At 34.3% G+C, this 21792-nt stretch overlaps 1 protein-coding gene and 1 long non-coding RNA gene across 2 annotated transcripts; both read right to left on the bottom strand.

The window, feature by feature from the left end:
- Positions 1 to 452: 452 nt before the first annotated feature.
- LOC148759058 (uncharacterized) lies at positions 453 to 12564 on the bottom strand. Its single transcript, XM_088791139.1, has 6 exons — positions 12459 to 12564; positions 11234 to 11308; positions 10436 to 10501; positions 5120 to 5212; positions 661 to 860; positions 453 to 548 (listed from the first exon to the last, which is right to left on the bottom strand). The coding sequence occupies exons 1-6, from the start codon at positions 12562 to 12564 to the stop codon at positions 453 to 455; spliced, it is 636 nt and encodes a 211-aa protein (XP_088647265.1).
- Positions 12565 to 12779: 215 nt separating this feature from the next.
- Positions 12780 to 15259, bottom strand: LOC141570115 (uncharacterized). Its single transcript, XR_012494013.2, has 3 exons — positions 15158 to 15259; positions 14804 to 14869; positions 12780 to 12883 (listed from the first exon to the last, which is right to left on the bottom strand). It is a non-coding gene; the product is annotated as an uncharacterized LOC141570115 (long non-coding RNA).
- Positions 15260 to 21792: the final 6533 nt, after the last annotated feature.

Below are 21792 nucleotides of genomic sequence, written 5' to 3'. Positions count from 1 at the left end.
TTCTGACCCTTCACTGGATGACCCAGTTCTTCCAGACTCTCCAATTGTTGTTTTTTCAAAGGATGACCTCGTTGTGCCTGCACCAACAACCGATTGTCCAGTCATTGTTGATCCTCCAGCAGATGTGCTTGTGGACTGTGATCCTCCAGATGCTGACCCAGTTGTCCCTAATCCTCCAGTCGATGGTCCAGTTGCTTTTGATTCTTCAGTTGATGATCCAGTTGCCCCTGGCAGTCTAGTTGCTGGTCCACTCGACTCTGATCCTGCATGTGGTGATACTGTTGCTTCTGACCCTTCACTGGATGGCCCAGTTCTTCCAGACTCTCCAAGTGTTGTTCTTTCAAAGGATGACCTCGTTGTGCCAGCACCAACAACCGATTGTCCAGTCATTGTTGATCCTCCAGCAGATGTGCTTGTGGACTGTGATCCTCCAGAAGCTGACCCAGTTGTCCCTAATTCTCCAGTCGACGGTCCAGTTGCTCCTGCTTCTTCAGGTGGTGATACTGTTGCCCCAGGCAGTCTAGTAGCTGATCCAGTGGACTCTGATCCTACAGGTGGTGATACTGTTGTTTCTGACCCTTCACTGGATGACCCAGTTCTTCCAGACTCTCCAGGTGTTGTTCTTTCAAAGGATGACCTCGTTGTGCCTGCACCAACAACCGATTGCCCAGTCATCGTTGATCCTCCAGCAGATGTGCTTGTTGTCTGTGATCTTCCAGATGCTGACCCAGTTGTCCCTAATCCTCCAGTAGATGGTTCAGTTGCTGTTGATTTTTCAGTTGATGATTCCGTTGTCCTCACCACTCCAGATGATGGTACTATTGTCATCTCTGATCCTTCAGTTGATTGTCCACTTGTGCCTATCGAAATGTATTGTAAAAATACAATGTTATTTTAAAGCTGTCTTGGTCCTTGGTTAATATAAACGCTCATGTTGCTTTCTTTTTCCACTACAGCTTTTATACATCATCATCCCTGTAGCCACAATCATTTTTCATACCTTTCATTTTTTCTACATTGTAACTCCTTATTTATTTATTCAACATCATTTTATATCTTGTATGTCATGTAAGTTCTCAGCAAATTACCTATAAGTATTACCACGTTTTACCATCAAAACACTTTGACATATACAGTATTATTGTTCCTTTTTATTGAGGAGAAATTAGAGGATACAAAGTTTAAGGAGCTTTTCTAAGATATAGCTATTAGGCAGATAGTTCTCTATCCCCATAGAAAATTCTAATACATGTAAGAGACATGTGGACATATAAATGAAATTACTATCCAACCACTCAATTCACCAAAAAAAAAAAAAAAGCATCAAAGCACTAACTTAAAGTGAAGTACTATTGAGCAACTTGATTTTATGTTAGACTGCCTGGCTAGCAAAATCCTCTCTGAAAGGATGCCATTTATTTTGAGATTTGACAACAAGAAGTAGACAGCTATGTGAAACTCTGGGGAATATCATTATTGGCAGTGGGAAGAGCCACTACAAGAGCTATAAGGATGAAATGAGCTACATATGTTAGAGAAGCAGAACTAGATGTTGAATACATATGTATCATGGTAGGTTAGTGAAAGGACATTAGAAGGTAAAGACATATACACTGGATTGGACAAGTTATTATAAAATGAGGGAAGGAAATTAGACATTTTTCTAAATGCAATGGAATATAATTTTATGCAAGGGATATATATATATATATATATATATATATATATATATATATATATATAGTGCCAAAAAGTGTATACACATTTTAAGAAAAGAAAAAACTATCAAAATTGTAATACTCAATATACACTGATAACAAAAGATGAGTACATGTCACATTTGATTTCTGCAATTACAAGAGGTGCTCAAAGTGGTTACCATCAACATCCAGACACTTCTGATTATGGCAACTAGTGTTTGAGCAACATTGACCGAAGTGTCCACTTGTATACATTTTTAAATATATATTAAAATCTCTCTTTCCACTCTGCAGAAAATAAAATATATGGTTAAGAGTGCATAACAAAGTTGAAATACAAGTAAGAGGTGATTTCAGGAATCCAGATAATTCATGAGTACAGTCAGCTAGAGAAGTGATAAAAGATATTGAGAACAGTGGACAGGTTCAGGAAATTTCTTAGAAATAGCATAAGGAGGCCTCATTTGTAGTGGGAAGCACAAAATAAAAAGAAGAGAAGCATCAAGGATAGCTCTAAAATTTTTTCCTGAGTAAACTAAGTCAGTGATGGTACCATTTATTGATATGGTGGAGACTAGAGAACAGATGTGGGCATAAAAGTAAATCAAGAATTCTGCTTAGGTCATGTTAAGTCTGTTACATAGACATACAATTGGAAATGTCAAGTTAATAACTGAGTATGAATCTAGAGTTTCAGAGAAGCCAAGAATGGAGATACTCATGTGAAAATTTACGTCTGCATTATCTTCAAAAGATTCCTATACCTGACTTACTTCCTATAGGTTATGCAACTACTCCCACTAGGCTTGTCTTGTCTCTGACTACCAGAAACGTCTCCATGAACTCAACCTAAGGAAATTTCTCAGCCATGTCATACTTGCATTTTTCTACAGACTAGTTTGCTAATTACCAGCTAATGTTCTGATTGCCTCTGAAACCTCAACTTTATTTTACTCAAGAAGTTTAAATTAGTATTATGTTTGAAATCTTAAAGCAATTATCCCACCATACTTCATATCCTGTCATCCTTTGACACTGAGTAAAGCATAAATTTTGGTTTTGCCTATTATCTGTGATATTCTAAGCCCATGCTGGGCTTTCCCTTTTATTCTTAGCTCCTACGTCTTCCACAGCCTGTTCTCTGTCACAATTATTCTATCCTGTCTTCTGGAATCCACTTCAATGATTTAAAAAATATCTTCTATATGCTTACGTGTTTTATAAAATGCTTCTATCTCCTCTGGACTTAACATAGTGAGACTAATTCTGCTACAATCTAGCATAACCTGGAATGCTCTTGATCTGAGATCCTAATATCAAGAATTCCACTAAGGGACCAGATGAGGATGGAAACCTTGGATTTGTAGAGACATGGAATTACACAGTGAGTGTGTGTGTAGATGCATAAATGTTTCCAACAAAGCTCCACTATGTGGGTATAGTAGCAAACAGCCTACTTCCTATTTCACCAATCCTTCCAAAAAGGTTGTCTTTCACAAGTCCTGTTATTTTTATCTCATTGATAAAATAAAGCCTCTTGATCCTTTACCAGACTAGAAGCTCCTATTCGTTTACTTAGTTATTTACCAAATATTCACCAGATATTTTTCAAGTCAGGCACTGAGCTAGGCACTGGAAATACCTGTAAACTAAAACAGGGAAGATACCAAGACATTTTAGTTTTGACAGCAATACACCAGGTCAATGGCCTGTTTAGTAATGGAGAATAACTGGATGAAGAATCAATAATCTAGGCCCTGTTCTGGCCCCATAACATACTCATCCTGTGACTAGAGTAAACATGTTGATTTTTCATATATACAATTTGAGTAATTACTAATATACTGTCACTTGCGCAGAGTGGTTATGTGATTCAAGTAAATATATGTGAAAACATTTTGTCCATTTTAAACTTAGTGCACTTTTTTCAGATTATCATTTTTATTTTTGCTAAAATAGATTAAGATAACTCACAAATGATATCATATGATGGTTAATGACTGCTTCATATCTTTGTATTATCAGTTAAGTTGTACTCAACATATCCAATAAAAACCAAGCTATAAAAAAGTATTATTTTATTCTACCAATTATATTTTTCAAGCACGTGATTTTTGCCTATTTCATGAGAAATATTTACTAATCTTATTTATTTATTTATTTATTTATTTATTTATTTATTTATTTATAGTCTATACCTTTAGTACTTTGAAAGAAGTTAAGTATTATGAGGCACAAACATTGTTTAGTAGAGGGTGGCAACACCCATTGCATAGTTCACGTATTTCCCTGACAGGTAAGATTTAAATAAGTTAGGTATGGTCATGTCCTTCTTGCAAATTCTAGAAAAGAAGAAGTTTATAAACCAATGGGTAGAAATTTTAGGAAACAAACTCTTTTCTAAATTTTTAGACAACTCAGAAGCCAATGTTATTTATTAAATTATTCTCAGAAATGGGGAGATCTGTTCATCAATGTTCTAGATCACTTTTCTGTTCAATAAATTACTTATAGAATATATGTTAATATTTTAAAGCATGAGAATTTCTAATATTAAAAATCTACAAAAATTTCTAATACTAATGATGGTAGTTTTTTTTTGCAAAACAATGAAAAAGAAAATTTCTAACTTGAAATTTGAAATCCTTGTTGATGTCTGATGACCTTTTAATAATTATGAGGCTATTATCAAGAAAGAAAAAAATTTTTTGAACTCTTAAATATGTCTATTACAGGAAAATAGTTCAGTGCAAAAGTAATTGTGGTTTTTGCCATTGTTTTTAACCTTTTAAACCGCAATTATTTTTATACCAATCTAATATTATCAATCAATGAAATGCAAAATAGCTGACATAGTATCTTGTAATTATTTAGCGTTTTTAGCCTATATTTATTTTCACTTGTTGTGTAAGTGATTTTGTGTAGAGCAATGCAGACCTTAGATAAAGAAATGTAACTAACTGGATGAGTAAAGTCTGTAACTCAAAAGAAGTTCTAACTCAAAAACGTCATTAAGGACCAAACAGAAGATGAAATGTTAGATTGTCATTGTTGTTTTTTCACTTAACTCCCCAATAGTTGTATCAAATAATATTCCAGTGATTTCTAAATTGGCCATATAAGAATATCAGATTTAAAATGCAACATTACTCTTGTTTAGTAATGGAGAATATCTGAATTGTCAGATCACTATCATTATCTGGGACATCATGATTCACCCCAATAATGTATAAATACTGAATAACAGACAAATAATTTAATGGCAATCTTCCTAGTTGATTCATTTTTGAATTGCAGTGCTCTGATTTTCAAGATGGAAAGGCTTTCAACTAAATAAATATTCTATTTTATAGTCATTTATAAACAAGTTTCTACACCAACTCAGAGTCTGTAATTTGTTTGTGTTTAGTTCATCTCACCTGGCTTATTTGAAGAACTTGTAGTCCCACTGCTGGGTGACCCAGGTGTACTTTCACCTCTACCAGTTGTACTGCCTGATGTTCCAGTTGTACCTGTTATAAAGGAAAAAAATGGAAAGGGCTCATGGACAGGATTTCTTAAACTATGAGATAACCTATTCTGACTTAAATTAACTTCCAACTAAAGATTACAGAAATGTCCACTTTTCTATATCAATAATAATTATTACTCTGTACATTTCAAAAAATGTGCTTTAGCATTTATTTATTATTTCATTGGATCCTTATCACAATCCCATTTAATAGATTACATTGCCCACATTTGCAGATAAACTGAGGCTAAAAAATTTAAGTGATTCGCTCACTTAATTGCATATTGGTTCTAGCAGCAATGTTCACATACTAGTATGGACTCTCGTTGGGCAGGTTGCTTTTTTTTTTCCTCATCAGAAATAGTTACTGAATGTTCATCAAATGCCTTTTTAGTCTCTATGTAGATAACTAGTTGTTTGGGTTTTTTTTTTTCCTAGAGTTATTAGTATGATGAACTATATTAATGGATTTCATAATTTTGAAACAAAATTTCATTAAAAAATAGAAATTTTTATTAAAAATTATTTTAATGTGGTTTTGGATTTTAGTTTCAGTCATTTGTCTTTTGCTATGCAAAGTCTTAAATTGCTCCCTTTTTGTTTTTTGCTTTTTTACTTCTCTTTTCATAGTTTCAAAGGTTATATTTTTATAATAATGTTTTTATATTAGCCCAGTAGCATCCTCCCAATTTTCTTTCAGCTAGTATCTATCTACTGATTCTCCCCTGTAAACAGCAATACATTTAATGCATAATTTCTTATTTTATTCTCCTCTTCCTGTTCTGTATTTTTCAATTTAGGTAAATACCACTTTGTTTCTTAATGCTTATTTTTGTTTATTCTTTAATAAACTTAAGTTTCTGTTATTTGTTTCATGAGCTTTATTTTGTTTGCCTACTACCTGTTACTTAATAAGTTTTTCTCATCTTCCTTCTTATTCCTATTTATTGATGTGATGTTTTTACTTGGTCAAATATGTAACATTCATGTATTTTTTCCTATCTTTCTTTCAACATTTGTTCTAGTTTTAGAGTTAAGTTAAAAATAGTGTTAATGACTATAGTTTAGTGGTTACCAGAGGGTAAGGGGGGTGGGGGGTGGGAAATGAGGGTAAGGGGGATCAAATATACGGTGATGGAAGGAGAACTGACTCTGGGTGGTGAACACACAATGGGATTTATAGATGATGTAATACAGAATTGTACACCTGAAATCTATGTAATTTTACTAACAATTGTCACCCCAATACATTTTTAAAAAGTGTTAATGATCGTTTTGTTAATTTTTAAAGTATTTGTTTGTTGATCCACACTCATCCCCTAGTGATTTTATTATGAAGGGCTCACGGTTACATAATTCCCTGAATTCTTTCCTGTTTTAAACTATTTTCCTGTAGACTTCATACTTCATTTACACTTAGCAGGATACAAAACCCTTGTTCCATATTTTCCTTCCTTGAGTATCTTATAAACACTATATTATAAATGCAAATCTGATGCTAACCTGATTTTCCCTTTTAAATAACTTTGTCTTTTTGCCTTGAAGCACAGAGAATTTCTTTGTTTATATTTCAAGTCTAACATTTTTCTAAAATAAGTGATAGAATTAACTGTTCAAGATTAATTCTTCCAATATACAGTAGAATCTTTTAACATATATATGGATTGAGGTCTTTTTTTTAATTGCCAGAAACTTGTACTGATTTACATTGTTAAATATTAGTTATATTTCATTGTTTTTTCTTCTCCAGAAACTGCAATATTATATATGTTAGATATTTTTGTCTGTTACTCTGATCCACTTTATCTTTTTAAAAAATGTCTGCAATTTTTTGCAGGAGTGAGGTTCTTCTCTATTTTATCCTCGTATCCCTTGCTATATGTTCAGTCTTATTTATTCTCTGATGGGTACCTTGTTGCTTGGTCTTTACTTTTGAGATAATTTTTCTTATCTTTTCAACCATTCTCTTGGGTTTTCATCATTTCCAATTAACAGCTTCCTATTGTTTATCTATTTTTACCCTGAGTTTTTTTATTTATAATTTTGGTATCTATATCTGCAGTAGCTTCTTTATTTAAAATTTATGTTATTATTATATTTTAGTATTCCTCTGCTGAAACCAAGGGTCCTTATGACTTTGATTAAATTTAGTTTTAATTGCTAGGCCTAGAAACCATCTCTCTCTCTTTATATATACACCATTCAAAGATGTAGCCTTTTCCCCAGTAATCAGAAACCCCAGAGGCAGCAGAAGACAGTAGCCAGAACCTAAGTAATGGTCAAGGGGTCTGGACCTCTGGCAGGCTAACGATAACATCTTGACCTTAGTTATGTTTCAGCTCCTGAGCCCTAAGGTGGAAAGGCCCCCAGGTACTTTCCCATGAGATCTGACAGAGGGAAACCAGAACTAACCTCAGAACTGTCCTCAAATCCTGAAGAAATAATTCATTACCCTTACCTCACCTCCAACCAATCAGCTCCCAGCATGATCCCAAGTGCCTGACTCACAGTGTCTTGGGATTTTTCCCTATATTATCTGTAACCTACATGACATAGAGGAACTTTGGCTTTTGAGCATTAGCTTCCCGTTCTCCTGGATGGCACCATTCATCAATAAAATAGCCGATATTTCTCCACTGCAATTCTCAGTGTTTAGTAGTTTGGCTCGGCTAGCACAGGATAGATGCACATTTTCTGGTCAATAACACTGCTTCATGACTACATTTCTAGAATTTGCTTGCTATTGCTGAAACTTCCAAAATGTATAAAAAGGAGTAGCTTTGTATAAATAAATGGCATTTTCTTTTTCATGATTTTTGGCATTGGATTTTCCTGAAACAGCAATAGCAGGAGATCTTTTGCAGTGAGAGGCAGAGAGAGGCTTTCGTTGTGGCTCACCAGATTTCGCAGATCAGTAGCTTCCTCTTATATTGTTAGGATGAAGGGAAGTTTCTTTCATAAGTGGCACCTTTCCTTTGTCTTCTAATTCTTAATTATGATCCTGTTTGCTTGGGACCCTTAGCTTTAAATACTATTTTCTTTTTCCACTGACATTCAGGCTCCAAGGATTCCTCCATTTTCCAATATCCCTCCTTCTCCTTGACAAGCAGTTACCGTGTTTCCTCGAAAATAAGACCTAGCTGGACCATCAGCTCTAATGCATCTTTTGGAGCAAAAGTTAATATAAGACCCGGTATTATTATACTATAATATAAGACTGGGTCTTATATAATAAAATATAATATAAGACCGTCTTATTATACTATAATATAAGACTGGGTCTTATATAATAAAATATAAGATTGGGTCTTATATTAATTTTTGCTCCAAAAGATGCATTAGCGTTGATTGTCCAGCTTGGTCTTATTTGGGGGGAAACAGGGTAAGTGCCTTCCCAAGACTGCCAGTTCTCATTACATGAACTTTCCAATCCATTTTCTTGCAACTCTCCACCCCCACGTTCTCTGACTTGCCAGGTCTCAGATTTCTTCAGTATAATATATTTCAGGTGGGGCCCTTTCTTTCTGGGGGTGAATCCTAGTTGATGCTATGTTCTACCACTATTAAGCACCTCTCTCTACTTCCCTCTCTTCTGGCACTCCCTGACCTAAATCTCATTCCACTATAAGCCTCAGAGCCAACTTTCATGGTCTTTAGAGTCTTAGTCTTCTCTGTCCCTCCTAAACATACTAGGTGTGGGCTCTGAGTGTATATATATGGTTTGTAGGAAGAGGTATGTGTAGATTCAAATGTATATAGCCACCATTTCTCTGACTCCTTTTTTTCCCCCCATTGGTTACTTGACCTTAAATTATACTCAAATCTAAGAGCATCAATGAAAATTAAGGTCCTTAGACCAGATCACACCATGCTGAGAGATGTATGGTTAGGAACAACTGAAAAGTCAGGTCCAGACTTGTCTAGTTTCCAAGGATTTGTGGGTCCAGTGCTTGTTTGCACAGGGGTGCTGTCACCTCCAGATCCAGGGGTGGTGCCATACCTTAGCATGGCTTAATTTTATAATAGAAACAAAAAAGTTAGCTAATTAAAATATAAAAATGATTATCTTATGGGAATAGTTTGTACAAGGAAAAATAAAAACTTTAAATGACTGGTGTAATTCTCTCTGTTGAAAATAAGGAAAGACGCTTCTCTCTTCCTTTTCTTAGAACATTTACTTTAGAAAATTAGTAATTTTAAGTTATTTCTCTGTGTCTTTGAAAGTTCTTGCCATCATTGTGACCCCAGAATTCCTTTTTCAGGGACCTTGGTGCTACCTCTTTGAAATGTAAATATCAAGGGAAATGTTTCTCCTATCTCCCTCTGGTTACAAAACTTCTTCCTGTCATCCAGATAGGAGAACCTTATTTTTTCTTTGTAGGAAACCAACTAACTAACCAGATGGTCACCCCAATTACCAGATGAATTTAGGATGAACTACTAAATGCTGTCAAGTCCTATTGGGGCTCAGTCAACATTTTTCTTGAGAACATATATGTAATGGTTTGTGTCTGCTTGGTGAGATTTCTTTCTGTCTTTACAATCATTTAGCAAATTGTCTGTGATTTGTGTTACATTTTGGTTTGATGCTTATTCAATAAAAGTGTTTTCTTTGTGGACAGGGTCTCTGGGTGGAAGAAGATTTGGTTTTCAATTCTATTTCCTCAACACTTGAAATATGACTGTTCTTTATTCCTCCGAAATTGAATATATCCCTAAAATTTCACTCAGCTTACTTATGTTTTGAGTTTTTGCTCAAATTAAAGCATACAGATATAGTCATAGTGCACTGATTATATCATATTCTTCTCAAAATAGAATAATTCTGTTGTTTTTAACACCAACTAATCAGTTCCATTACTAGAATTTTCTCTTGAGTTCCCACTTCAACACTTGTCATTGAAAATTTCCTTGCCTTTGATTATCTTCTTCTGCCTTGCATGGTTTTTGCCTTTGAATGTACATAAATATTCATTTCCATTGCTCAAAAATCAAATTCAAAGAGAAATACCTTATGCTACTCTGCTTCTGTATTCTACAGAGCACCCAGCATGATGTGATTCACATACTAATATAGATATTGATTTATTTCTGATCATTGGTTTTGAAATTACACAAATCATAAAAATTAAATTCCCCAGGAAAACTTGTCTCTGACAAAATTTTAAGTAAAGAAATCACATTTCTATTGTCTAGATTTATTTTGGTTATATTCTTTCAGTACCTGATACTTCAGAAATATTTTCACCAACAGCTCCAGTGGTGGCTGCATTTTCCCCTCCAGTTGTTCCTAGTTGAAAAGAACAGTGGTGCTCAGTCCCCATTGGGGTTGCCAGAGTTAGCAAATAAAAACACAAACACCCAGTTAAATTTGAATTCCAGATAAACAACGAAAACCATGTTCCAGTTATTGCATGGGCCATACCTATACTAAAAAATTATTCCTTCTTTGTGTGAAATTCCAATTAAAATGGCATTCTGTATTTTAGCAGGCAATTCTAAGTCTACATAGATGGTTGAGTTGAAAATGCTCCCACTATCCATATTTATTTTTCCTATAATTATAGCCATAGCCATTGCTAAATTCACTTAAACTCCTCATAAGAAATTGAGGTCTCAGCTGAGCTCATGATGGAGTACCACCAAAGTGCCCAGGTGAGCCCGCACTTTGCTTGCTCAATTCTGTTAGGCTGGAAGCAGAGAAAGGTGGTCTAGCTGTGCTGCTACCATCAGTTCCAGCAGTAGTTTCAGCAGACATTCCTGTTATATCCGGTAAACATAGTATTGAGGGAGCATATGAATTATTGCGACAGTCCAGTACTATGGTACTTTTGATGGGGAAGATTTGGAGAAACCAGAAAAATAAAAACCTTCTTGAAAATATGAATCATTGTTATACCATTCTACATCGTTTGTTGGATAGTATTTAATTAATTATTACCGAGTAAAATCACCAGGATTCTGATGAAAGACTGTACTTTTTAACCAAAGCCATGGCCTCTGAATGACATCTTCTACTCACCTAACTTGCCTTCAGATGGTGTCACTTCATCGTTTGGGGCTCTAGTTGTTTCACCAGCTGATGATACAGTAGTCCCTTTAAAACACAATAAATATACATCATGATCTTTGGTTAAGCACAACAGAGTATGCTGTTCCTGCTTTCAAAATACTTTTCATATATATGTTCACACTTACCCATTTCCAGTTCACTCAAAAATTCATCATAAGAATCACCTAGATTGCTTCCTAAATATACAGATATACTAGCCTAGTGGTTCTCAGTCCAAGCTATCCATTGGAACCAACTGTAAGCCTTTAATTAAAGTATTATTTTTTTTAACTGTGGGGGCTAAAAAATATTTATACTTTTCCTCACAGCTTCTAAGTTCTTCTAGCTGGGCCAATAATCAAATTAACAGACAGATTAACAGGAGAAAATCAAAATTTTAATACATGCATATATGGGCAATTCGCATAGGCACGAAAATTCCAAAGACAGTGAGGCAACATTGAGTATATAAGACATTTTTGGACAAAGGAAAAAAGGGGAGGATGGGGTATTAGATTTCAGAAGCAATTTATGGGTAGCTGAGGAAAAGCAGAAGAGACATGGCAGGAAAATTCCTGCTGGGCACCTCAGAAACGATGGGCCACACGGGGTATCTAGCTAACAGGCTTGGGTCTTCCTGACTAATGCTGGGGCGAAGATTCTTAAGGTGATTACGCCAAGGCTCCCTTCCTAGAGCAGGTTTTTCTGTCTGAATCTTTGGGGCAGGAAAGGGGGGAGGCTCAAAGGTTTCTTTCTGAGTTGTTTCTTAATAACCAGCTTAAAATCAATATCCCAAAAGAAGGCTTCAGGGGTGCACAATTTTGGTCCCCCTACACCTGGACCCTTTCTCCAGAAGTTCCGATTCAATCAGTCTGTAAAGGGCTCATCAATAATATTTTAAAAGTTTATCTAGCCAATTTTGATTTGTAAACAATACTGCAAACCATGACCTAAGCCCCACTCCAGACTCACAGCAGAAGTTCTAAGGCAGGAGTCTTGGAATCTGAAGCATCACATACTTTGCTCTAAATCACCTCTGAGCTGATGTTAGAGAAACACTGCCCTGAAGCCCATAAATGCAGAGACTGTGAAGTCCTGAATATGTGCATTTACTAATAACTAATAATATAGTGGAAAACCCTGGTGACTTAGCTAAGTTCAATAAGAAGGTGCTTCAGAATTCCAATTTCCATACCTGCTCTGCCTCCCAAGGTTGTGCCTGTGGCAGTTGGGTCTCCACTGCTGCTCCTGCTCCCAGGTGCTGTTGTAAAGACCTCTGATACTTCTGATGTCCCTGACATAACAGCAAGGAAAGGGTATTACTTCTCGAGTTGTAGGATTCTACATATCACTCATCTTTTCTAATGTGACAAAAATTGAGGTTTCCAATATAAAAGAAATCTTTCAATGAGCCCTACGATTTCTGCAGCAAAATGGTCTAATATCACCATCATAATCTTTAGTCCAACCTGTAATATGCTTAGTGCTGTTTAATAGGTGCTAAGGTATGTATACATTCTGACTTACCTGATCTTGGGCTTGTTGGTCCTGTACTTGGTTCCCTGGGTGTGCTGTCTTCTGTAATTACTACTGGCAGTTGAGTAGGGGCATTCGTTCCAGCTAAAGAAAAAAAAAAAAAACCAACACACACACACACACACACACACACACACACACACACACACACAAATAGCAGTTTATAAAAATACCCTAGATATAAATCCACTCATTTAATCTTATAAAAATCCTCTGTTCCAGGTAATATTATTATTCCCATTTAACAGATGTTGTTAAGTGACTTTCCCTGGGTCACCCAATTGGTGGCAGCAGATCCAGCAGCCAAACCCAGGCAGTCTAGCCCCAGAGTTTACACTCTAATCTTTGCTTCTCAAACAATCTGTGGTAAAAGAGCAATATTGTAAAACTTCTAATCTGCGTTATATTGATGTTTTGAGACAATGGCATGAAAGTAGAGAAACAAAATTAAAAATAATAAAATCATCCAAAACATAAGCTTTTATTCAACATTTATAAAATCATTGTGTCAAACTGCTGTTTCTACATGCTTGTTCTCTGTTTCAGTTCTTATCACGTCATGGACCAGTAACAAACAGTTCTGGATGACACTCATTTATGGGCCAAACCTTCAGCAGCTTTAACACCACTGTACTTACTACCTGATAACCAGAAAAGATAATTGATTGACTTGTCATTATTAACCAAATAATTCTGATTCAAATTTTAGAAAATATAAACTAAACAGTCAGCACTTGGAATTAACCAGTTTATTAATTTGTGCTGCGATAGGTTATATCTTCTAATACATTGTTTTTATGTAAGCTATATCTTATTCCAAAAAGCATATAGGACATACATTTTAAATCAAGGAATTTGCTAAGGGAAAATAAATGTAGAAAAAACAAAATCAGACCATGAATTAATTAATAAAGGCATAAAGAGAAGTCCCATGCATATTCTAAAGACATGGTTTTTAATGTTATATAAAGAAATTTTCATTCCTCCTAAAAGCAATCAGGACAATTGAAGGATTTTAAATAGTGGGGTGACATGATGACAGTTGAATTTTGGAACTCCATTCAGGCCAGCGATATTGACTAACGTGTAATTTTGGAGAGAAGTGTTGAAGGAGTGGAAATGTTTTCCACTTTGATAAGCATCAGTTGCCTAAAAGGCTTGCTAATACACTCTTCTGGTTTCCACTCTAAGAGTTTCTGATTCTCGGGAGTGGATCCCCAAATTTGCAATTCTAGAACGTTCTCAGGAGATATTGATGCCTTTGGTTTGGGAACTACACTTTGAACAGCACTGTGGTAAGGGAAGGTGAGCTAGGTGGATAACTGCGGAGATCAGGTGGAAAATGTTTAACACCGGAGCAAAAGCAGAGACAAATGTGATGCAGAGAGGAGAAAATGTAAGAGGTACTTAAAATTATTAACTGACTGCACAAGGAGTAGGGGCAAGCTAAGACTTGTTTGTTTTAATTAAAATTACCTATGCTTAAAATATATCAATAATGTTTTATTTATGAAACTAACAGTAGTTGAAATTTAATCAGTGATACACAAGGGCAAGCATATTCTCGTCTGTTTTTTGTTTTTGTTTTTGTTTGGATGTATGCTCTTATGCACAGATCAGGGAAGTGTGGAGCTAGTGCACAGAAGGCTAATGGTCTATGTTCTAATCCTGGTTCTGCCAGCTTTGAGACTTTTGATTATTGTCTTCCTTCCTTAAGGGAATAAAGAGACCTAACTACTGTAGTGCCAATGTGGATTAGATTGCGTTATATATTGGAGCAAAATTCAGAAATGTTAGTGTACCATAGAAATGTATCACTAATATTTTATTAATATATAAAGATTAATTATTGAAAAACTTTCCAAAGTCATCCCAGTGACGTAGCACTGACTCTGGACCCCAGTTTTCTAATGCTGTCCTCAGTTGTTCCTGACTTGAAATGGAGGACTACTCGTGAAAAGCAGCTATGGAAGAAATAGCATTTGACCCATTGCTTTGTCTTACCGTTTTTGAGGCCTGTGTCACCTGTGATTCCACTTGCAGTTGTACTCACTGATCCTCCCGTTGTCCCTGATGAGGGTAAAATAAAAACAAACACCTGCTAAGAAAAAGTGCATGGCCACCAACAGCTCTCCCGGTAATGGGTGCATGGAATTGTAACTGCATGATATCCTTTAAGAAAGCAACCTCTGGAAAAAACAAAAGACTCAACATTTTCATTACATACAAAGAACACCTAAGTCTGATATTACACCTAAATCAAATATCGTTATTTTGTAAAATACTGGGCCGAGCAGCATTGCCTGAAACCAGTTGCTCAGCTGTAGTACTGTGTGCTTGGTTCTGAAATTAATTTACCTGATATGTGCCAAGGACTGGTGAACAGGGTGCCCATTACTCCCGTTGTGTCTGCACTTGCAGCTGTGGAGGTGATGGCAAGCGGAGTTCTTGTAACACCTGAGAAAAACAGAAAAGGAACGTCTCATCTCAAGTACTGGACTTTAGTCCCAATGGGTGACTTAACTGCTCAATCAATTCCTACCAGAGAAAATAAAGAATCCAGAGATTTCTGCCCAGACTTTACTAAAACATTGTTGTAAAATTACTTTTGAAGCTGGAGAATTAATACCTTCAGAAAATACCTTTATACAAAATAGGTTTGTAAGTTATTAATAGTTTAAACTAACAGCCACAAGAAGGAAGTCACATAGCACCCTGTTAACTGTGAGAGAAATTGTTTAGCCCAGGCAGGAGCTGCTAGATTGATGGAAAAACAAGTAACCAAGACAGCAGAAATAATAATACCATGCAATGAGTAAGTCGCAAGATGTATACCTTCCACCCTTGCACACCATGCTCACCTATTGACACACATTGTTAAGATGTTTTTCAGCCTACAAAGCAGAATGACCATCCACTACAATCTTGGTAAAACCAGGCAAGGTGATGCCAAAAGGGAAGCAGTTGAATGAAAGATGAAAATTATCTGCTTAACTAATCAAGGACCAATCAGCAAGACCCATGAGCCCAAACCCCTTACCCATGACTATTCATGATTTTTGCTCTATAAAACCCTTTTCTGGAAGCCACAAGGGAGTTGAAATTCTGAGGACTATGTCCACATTCTCCTGGGTGGCACCATTTCAATAAAATAGCTTCTCTTTCTTCACTGCAAGAGCTGGTGTTAGCTCTCATTCACTTGCTGCACACAGGTGGACATGAACTCTATTTTGGCTAGTTTGGTTATACTTTCCTACAAGATTTTGGTTTAGCCCTTGCTATTTTTATTTTTAAAACAAAATTATGTTCTCTGCAGCTTCAGTGGGGTCACACTAAGTTTTAGTGCTTTTGTCTCAACAAAGTTGCTTTCAAATAAATGGAACCTTATGCCCTAATGACACGGTCACTCAGGGTTGATAGTAGTAATGATGAAATAATATCATGAAATAGCTAATTGCTACTTTTATACCTAAAAACACATAAAAAGCAAAATATATCACTAGATAAATGTTTTCTCTCATCCTTTATTCTTTTTTTAAAAAAAATTGAGCTTGATATCATTTAGTACTGTTGTAGATGTGACACTGATAGTTAATAATAAGGAACAAAATAAAACTGGAAACCATATTACAGCCAATCAACATAAACTGGCTAAAAACTAAATTCAATTTTCTAAAAAAAGTTTAAAACCAGTGGGAAAAGCCCAGTAGACAACTTGTTTGAAATGTGTGTGTTTTTTTCCACAAGTAAAATTCTCATATAACGTTTTCTTAAAAACCACAAATTATTAATAATTTATACTGTTAGCTATTTTTAAACATATAAGAACCAGGAATTAATATACTAACCTGTAGTAAAAAGTTCACTGGGTAGACTTAGAGTTGTTCCTGATAAGAAAAAGAGAAATGTTGTGAATTTTTCTGACCTCATGGGAAAAAACTACAAAGATTGCTCACTTGTTAATTTTCAATAGATAGTAGTTTGCAATATACTTGGTGTTGACAGTAATAATACATTTTTAATTTATTTAAAAAATAGTGACATTATGACATACTTTCTAAGGTATATGTGTTTGTGTGTGTGTGTGTGTATGTGTGTGTGTGCAAAATACACACACATATGCTCAATTCTACTAAATAAAGAATAAATGGAATAAACATATATCATCAATGACATAGTTAATTTTTCATTAAGCAGAGGCCGATATTGCAGTTTGTGATTTCTTCGACTTCACTCTATTTCTGGTTATTTGTGTCCTCGATAATTTTCTACAAAGTAGCATTGAGTTTATAAGGGTTTGGGGTGGGGTGAAAGATAAATACTTTTTAGGATTTCTTTCATGATTTGATAGAGCAGGTTCATGGAGATAAATTTGAAGTTACCAGTGTACTCCTGAAGAAAGAGGCCACATTTTTATCTTTGCATTCCCAGTGTCTGCCCCATTTCCAGGAATGTGGTAGGAATTTATTAATGTTTGTTGAGGGGGTCTGTGGACTTAAAAACAAGCCTTTATTAATTTCTAGATTTCATAAATAATGAAGAGTCAGCTATTTTCTGTATTTTAGTCTCAATTTTGATTAAAAATTCTTGGAAATCTATTATTTTTCTGATAATGTCACTTTACAATTTTACTGTATTTTGTAACTTGAAAAAGAAGGAAAAAAAGCCTTTCACATTAATCTCTCTATTTAATCCTCATTTACTACCCAGCCACACTGGCCTTTGTTTAGTTTTTCATACCTGCTATTTGCAGTTCCCTATACTTGGTTTCTTGCCTCTTTGTCTAGTTAATCCTTCATTGGTCAGTTCTCAATTCAATCATCTTTTCTTCAGGCTTTCCTGACCATCTTGACTTAATCAAATTCTTTCTCCACATGTCCTACCCCCATTTTAAGTATTTCATAGCTCTTGTCATTGATGCAAGTTTTTGTTTGTTTTATAATTACTTGATTGATATCCATCTTTCTGGCTAGTTTTATGAATGTAGGGAGCATGTCTATTTTAACTCACCTTTATATCTCTAGTGATATTAGAGTGCCCACCACATAATAGATGCTTGATAAGTATTTGTCAATAGAATGAATGAATGAACGAAAGAACAAATGAATGAATGAATAAAAGCATTATAACTATTGTACATCTGAAGAATTGGACTCAGAAAAAGTTGAGTAATATGTTCAAGATCACCACTGGTCAGCAACAAAGCTGGTGACTTATCACCTACTATGTAGAACAGTGACACAAAGCTTTTCATGTAATGCTGCCTCTATGTATAATGCACCACCTTTTGTAGTATTTTTTTATTACCCACTTCCCACATTAATGGTAGTATTATAAATTAGACTAGAAATTCTAGAATATATCAAATAAATAATAAAATATCATGTCTCCCCTAATTACTTCACAAAATGTTAAGTACTTTGAGAGGTTTATGGGAGAATTCTCAAAATTAATGCCAAGCTTTAGTTGAGAAGAATTTTCAGATCAGTATCAAGCAGACTCCAGCAACAGCAATTCAGATCTTGATATCTTTTTTCATTAATGAACACAATAATTGAACATTTGAATTAAAATTTCTTGCTGATCTGGATGCAAGGATAGCATAGAAAGACTGTTACGTCATGGTACACAAAGATTATCAAGATTGTAATGATGTAGCAGGATTGACCCTGATACTATGAAAGATTTTAGTTCACATTCCACTTAGAGTACAAATTTAACCTCCAAGGGATTCCTCAAAAGAGCTCATTTGAGCTCTTTCAATTTGAAAACAACTACATTTAATTAAAAGCAACATTGTCATATGAAGTAGAATAAAATCTTCTCCAGAATTGCCACATCTGAATGTGCTCTGATCAACATGGAGTTAAGATAAACACAGTAGCACACCATAGATGGGAGAGAACAGATTGCAAATATTTTTAGCACATGAATGAGAAAACACATTTATAGAACTTTCCTTGTAATTGAGGTGGCAACATGCTCCAAAATGGAGTTCAAGGACCTATCTTCTATGAGGGCCATGAGAGTTATCTAAACTTGCCATAGATTGAGTACATACTAGTCAGGCTACTATATCATAGCTCCCTTTAGCACAAATGAACTTCAGAAGACATAAGTCTGAAATTCTTGACACAGCAATAAAAGTTGGGATAAGCCATTACTAACAGAAACATATGAGAATCAACTTTTCTTCATGATTTAATTACCAAAACTAATAGATAAAGCATCATTGTTCTCATTAGTTTTGATATCCATAACCATTACAATTTCAATTGGTGTTCCCGTTACTTGAAAATGAACATATATGCGAACATACTTGATATTGTGAATTACTATGTATCAGCGGCCTTGTTGCCAGACATAAATGGTAACAGGAAGAGCTGCCTTTACCAAAATATTGATAGCTCTGTGCATTGAGAGATAGTAATCTATCCTAAAATTTTCAAAGTGACAGTGTCAGTTTATTTTTATCTCATGATAAACTTAATAAAATAATTTATTTTATTATTTTAACTTCATTTATTTTTCATCTCATGATAAACTTAATTAAAATGAAATCTTGCAATTAATTTTCCAGCCACCACTGTTTTCTGATCTTCTAAGAAGCATTTTAATTTTTATAAAAAATTATTTTGCCATTTTCCTTCAATGAATTCCATTTTACGTAATATAAATGTCTAAAAGATAAGCTTAAGAAGTATCCATAACATTTTCTCTAACAAGCAATAAATTTGGTACTGCAAAGTTTATAGATTTTGTAAAATAACTTATTTCTGAAAAAAAAATCAAAATCCATAAAATTGGTATTAATTCAGGAGATTCTTCTGATTGCCCTTCTCACTTTATGTAAACTACTATAATTCCTCAGTCAGAAGTAAATGGGCATGTTATCTCTCATGGTTGTTAAAATTCAGAAATGTCTCATTTTATTCTGAATATTTTGTACCTGTCCAGGAATCCATAGCACAAGTTCAAGTAGATAATTTATGATTATCTAATTAATTGAATAGATGATCAAGTGGTATGATCCAACACCTAACACCCCAAGTCACAGATTTTTGGGGTTAACTAAATCAATTATTGTTAGAATAATTGCTAATTTCCACCTATCATGTATGATAATGGGCATAGCCTCAGAAAAGAAGGAGTGGAAAGTGGATGAGTAGCTAAGAATTAAACCAAGTCTTACCACTAATCATTATTTTAAAATTGAAATTTAGTTAATGAACAAAATTTTGTATGCCTCAGTTCATCTGGGAAATAAGCACTTATTAATTGATTCCAGCAATAAGATAAGCTACACGTACACTGTTAATAAATGTTGGAAAGTATCATTGATTTGATAATTTGATTAATTACTGTTTTCTGTGTATTCGGATTATTTGATGACATTTACTTCACGCACATACAATTTATAGTACAATAGGACAGTTTTAACATAAAAAGACTTCTAAAAATTACTTTTGCCTCCTGATTTTAGACTAATATTGAGGCAGCCTTAATAATTATAATCTCTAGCTATAATTTCTGGCATTCGTGGACATTAAGGAAAATAAAAATAACCCTAATTTCTCTCTACATAATACCAGAAAGTTTCTTTTCTTCTGATTTTGGTTATACTGGAAAAATTATTAAAGCTCTTTGCTTCTCCTCTCCTATAAAATGATGAGGGATTGGAGATTATGGAGAAAATAGTACTTAATCAGGGCATTGTTGAGATTTAATGAGATATTGAGTGAAAACTACTTGATATAATGACTAGAATGATATAATGACTAAATCCTCATTAAAAGTCATTATTAGCTACAACTTACAGTACAGTACTAATATAACATTTTAGTAAATTATTAACATTATACTTATAGAGCATGAAATACCTACTGGAATTTCAGTGAAATTAAATAAAGCATTAAGAATTAGTAATGCTAAGCATTAAGTCATAAATAATACCTAATTAATTCAGGAAAAAAAATCACCTAAGTAATCTTCCCTGTAATTCAATTACATTAGATTTATAATGTTTTAAATACTATGATGGAGATCATTGATGATATTTTTATAATGTTTTAAAGTGAATTAAACATTTTCATCTAAAACTTCATCAGTTGCTCACAAAAGCTCTTTAGGTAATCTATCAAAACTTGCTTGCTACTATCCAAACTGTTGACAAAATAAAATCACTAGAATGTTATGTTCAAAACTGAGTGCTTGTGGGAAAAAAAGTAATAACAGGAAACATATGTATAAGGTGGAAAAAATCAAGCCAATTTTCTTAGTTTTGTCTGAGTGCCTGTTGAGATAGAGGATGCAGATATCATCATATTGAAATATTTATCCAAATTGCTTATGAGTCATGCATAACTATACAATTCATAGAATAAACAGTCAAGAATAATTTTATTTCTTTAAGTGATCAAAAGATTCAAAACTTTTAATAGCTGGATGAAATATTTTATTTTAACTAAAAGAGAGCTATATAACTAAACCAAATTATTCATAATAGAAACAGAACCAGGCTGAGAATCAGGAATTCAGTCCACTGCTTATGACTGAGATAATATGTGGCTAAAAAATTATTCTGCAGTGCATATGAAACAACAAAGAGAACTATTGTGATGAAATTGTCACTAAGGCTCAGAAAATGAATTTACAATTATAGAAAGAGAAAAATATTTCTGAAATGTGTTAGTCTTTCCAAGATTTACATTGAAAGAGCCAGTAGTGCTTAGCATTGCTAATGATATTCAACATAAGAAAGAGTTTGATAAGAATTAAACATATAAGTTTGGGCATTTTCAATGATATTCCACCCTCTGATGGCTGATATTTTAACATATATATTTACCCTTTGAATATAAGCATATATTAATTACCAAATAAATCAGACAATGTTAAGAATAACAAAGTAGTAAAAATTATAGTCATAATTCTACATCATGATATAAAATTATAATTTAAAAGTTTGTATTCTAGAGAGGAATACTAGCTCT

Source organism: Rhinolophus sinicus, chromosome 1 (genome assembly GCF_057876585.1).
Source record: "Rhinolophus sinicus isolate RSI-liver-muscle chromosome 1, RSI-T2T, whole genome shotgun sequence".
NCBI lineage: Eukaryota > Metazoa > Chordata > Mammalia > Chiroptera > Rhinolophidae > Rhinolophus > Rhinolophus sinicus.
This window is presented reverse-complemented; position numbering and strand designations above follow the sequence as displayed.

Coding starts and splice junctions, on each gene's coding strand:
- LOC148759058 (XM_088791139.1), bottom strand. CDS start 12,564: ATGTCAGGGACATCAGAAGTATCAGAGGTCTTTACAACAGCACCTGGG. Junction 11,309..12,458: donor AACCTTGGGAGGCAGAGCAG/GTATGGAAATTG, acceptor TGTGTTTTAAAG/GGACTACTGTATCATCAGCT. Junction 549..660: donor CAACGATGACTGGGCAATCG/GTTGTTGGTGCA, acceptor CACCACCTGTAG/GATCAGAGTCCACTGGATCA.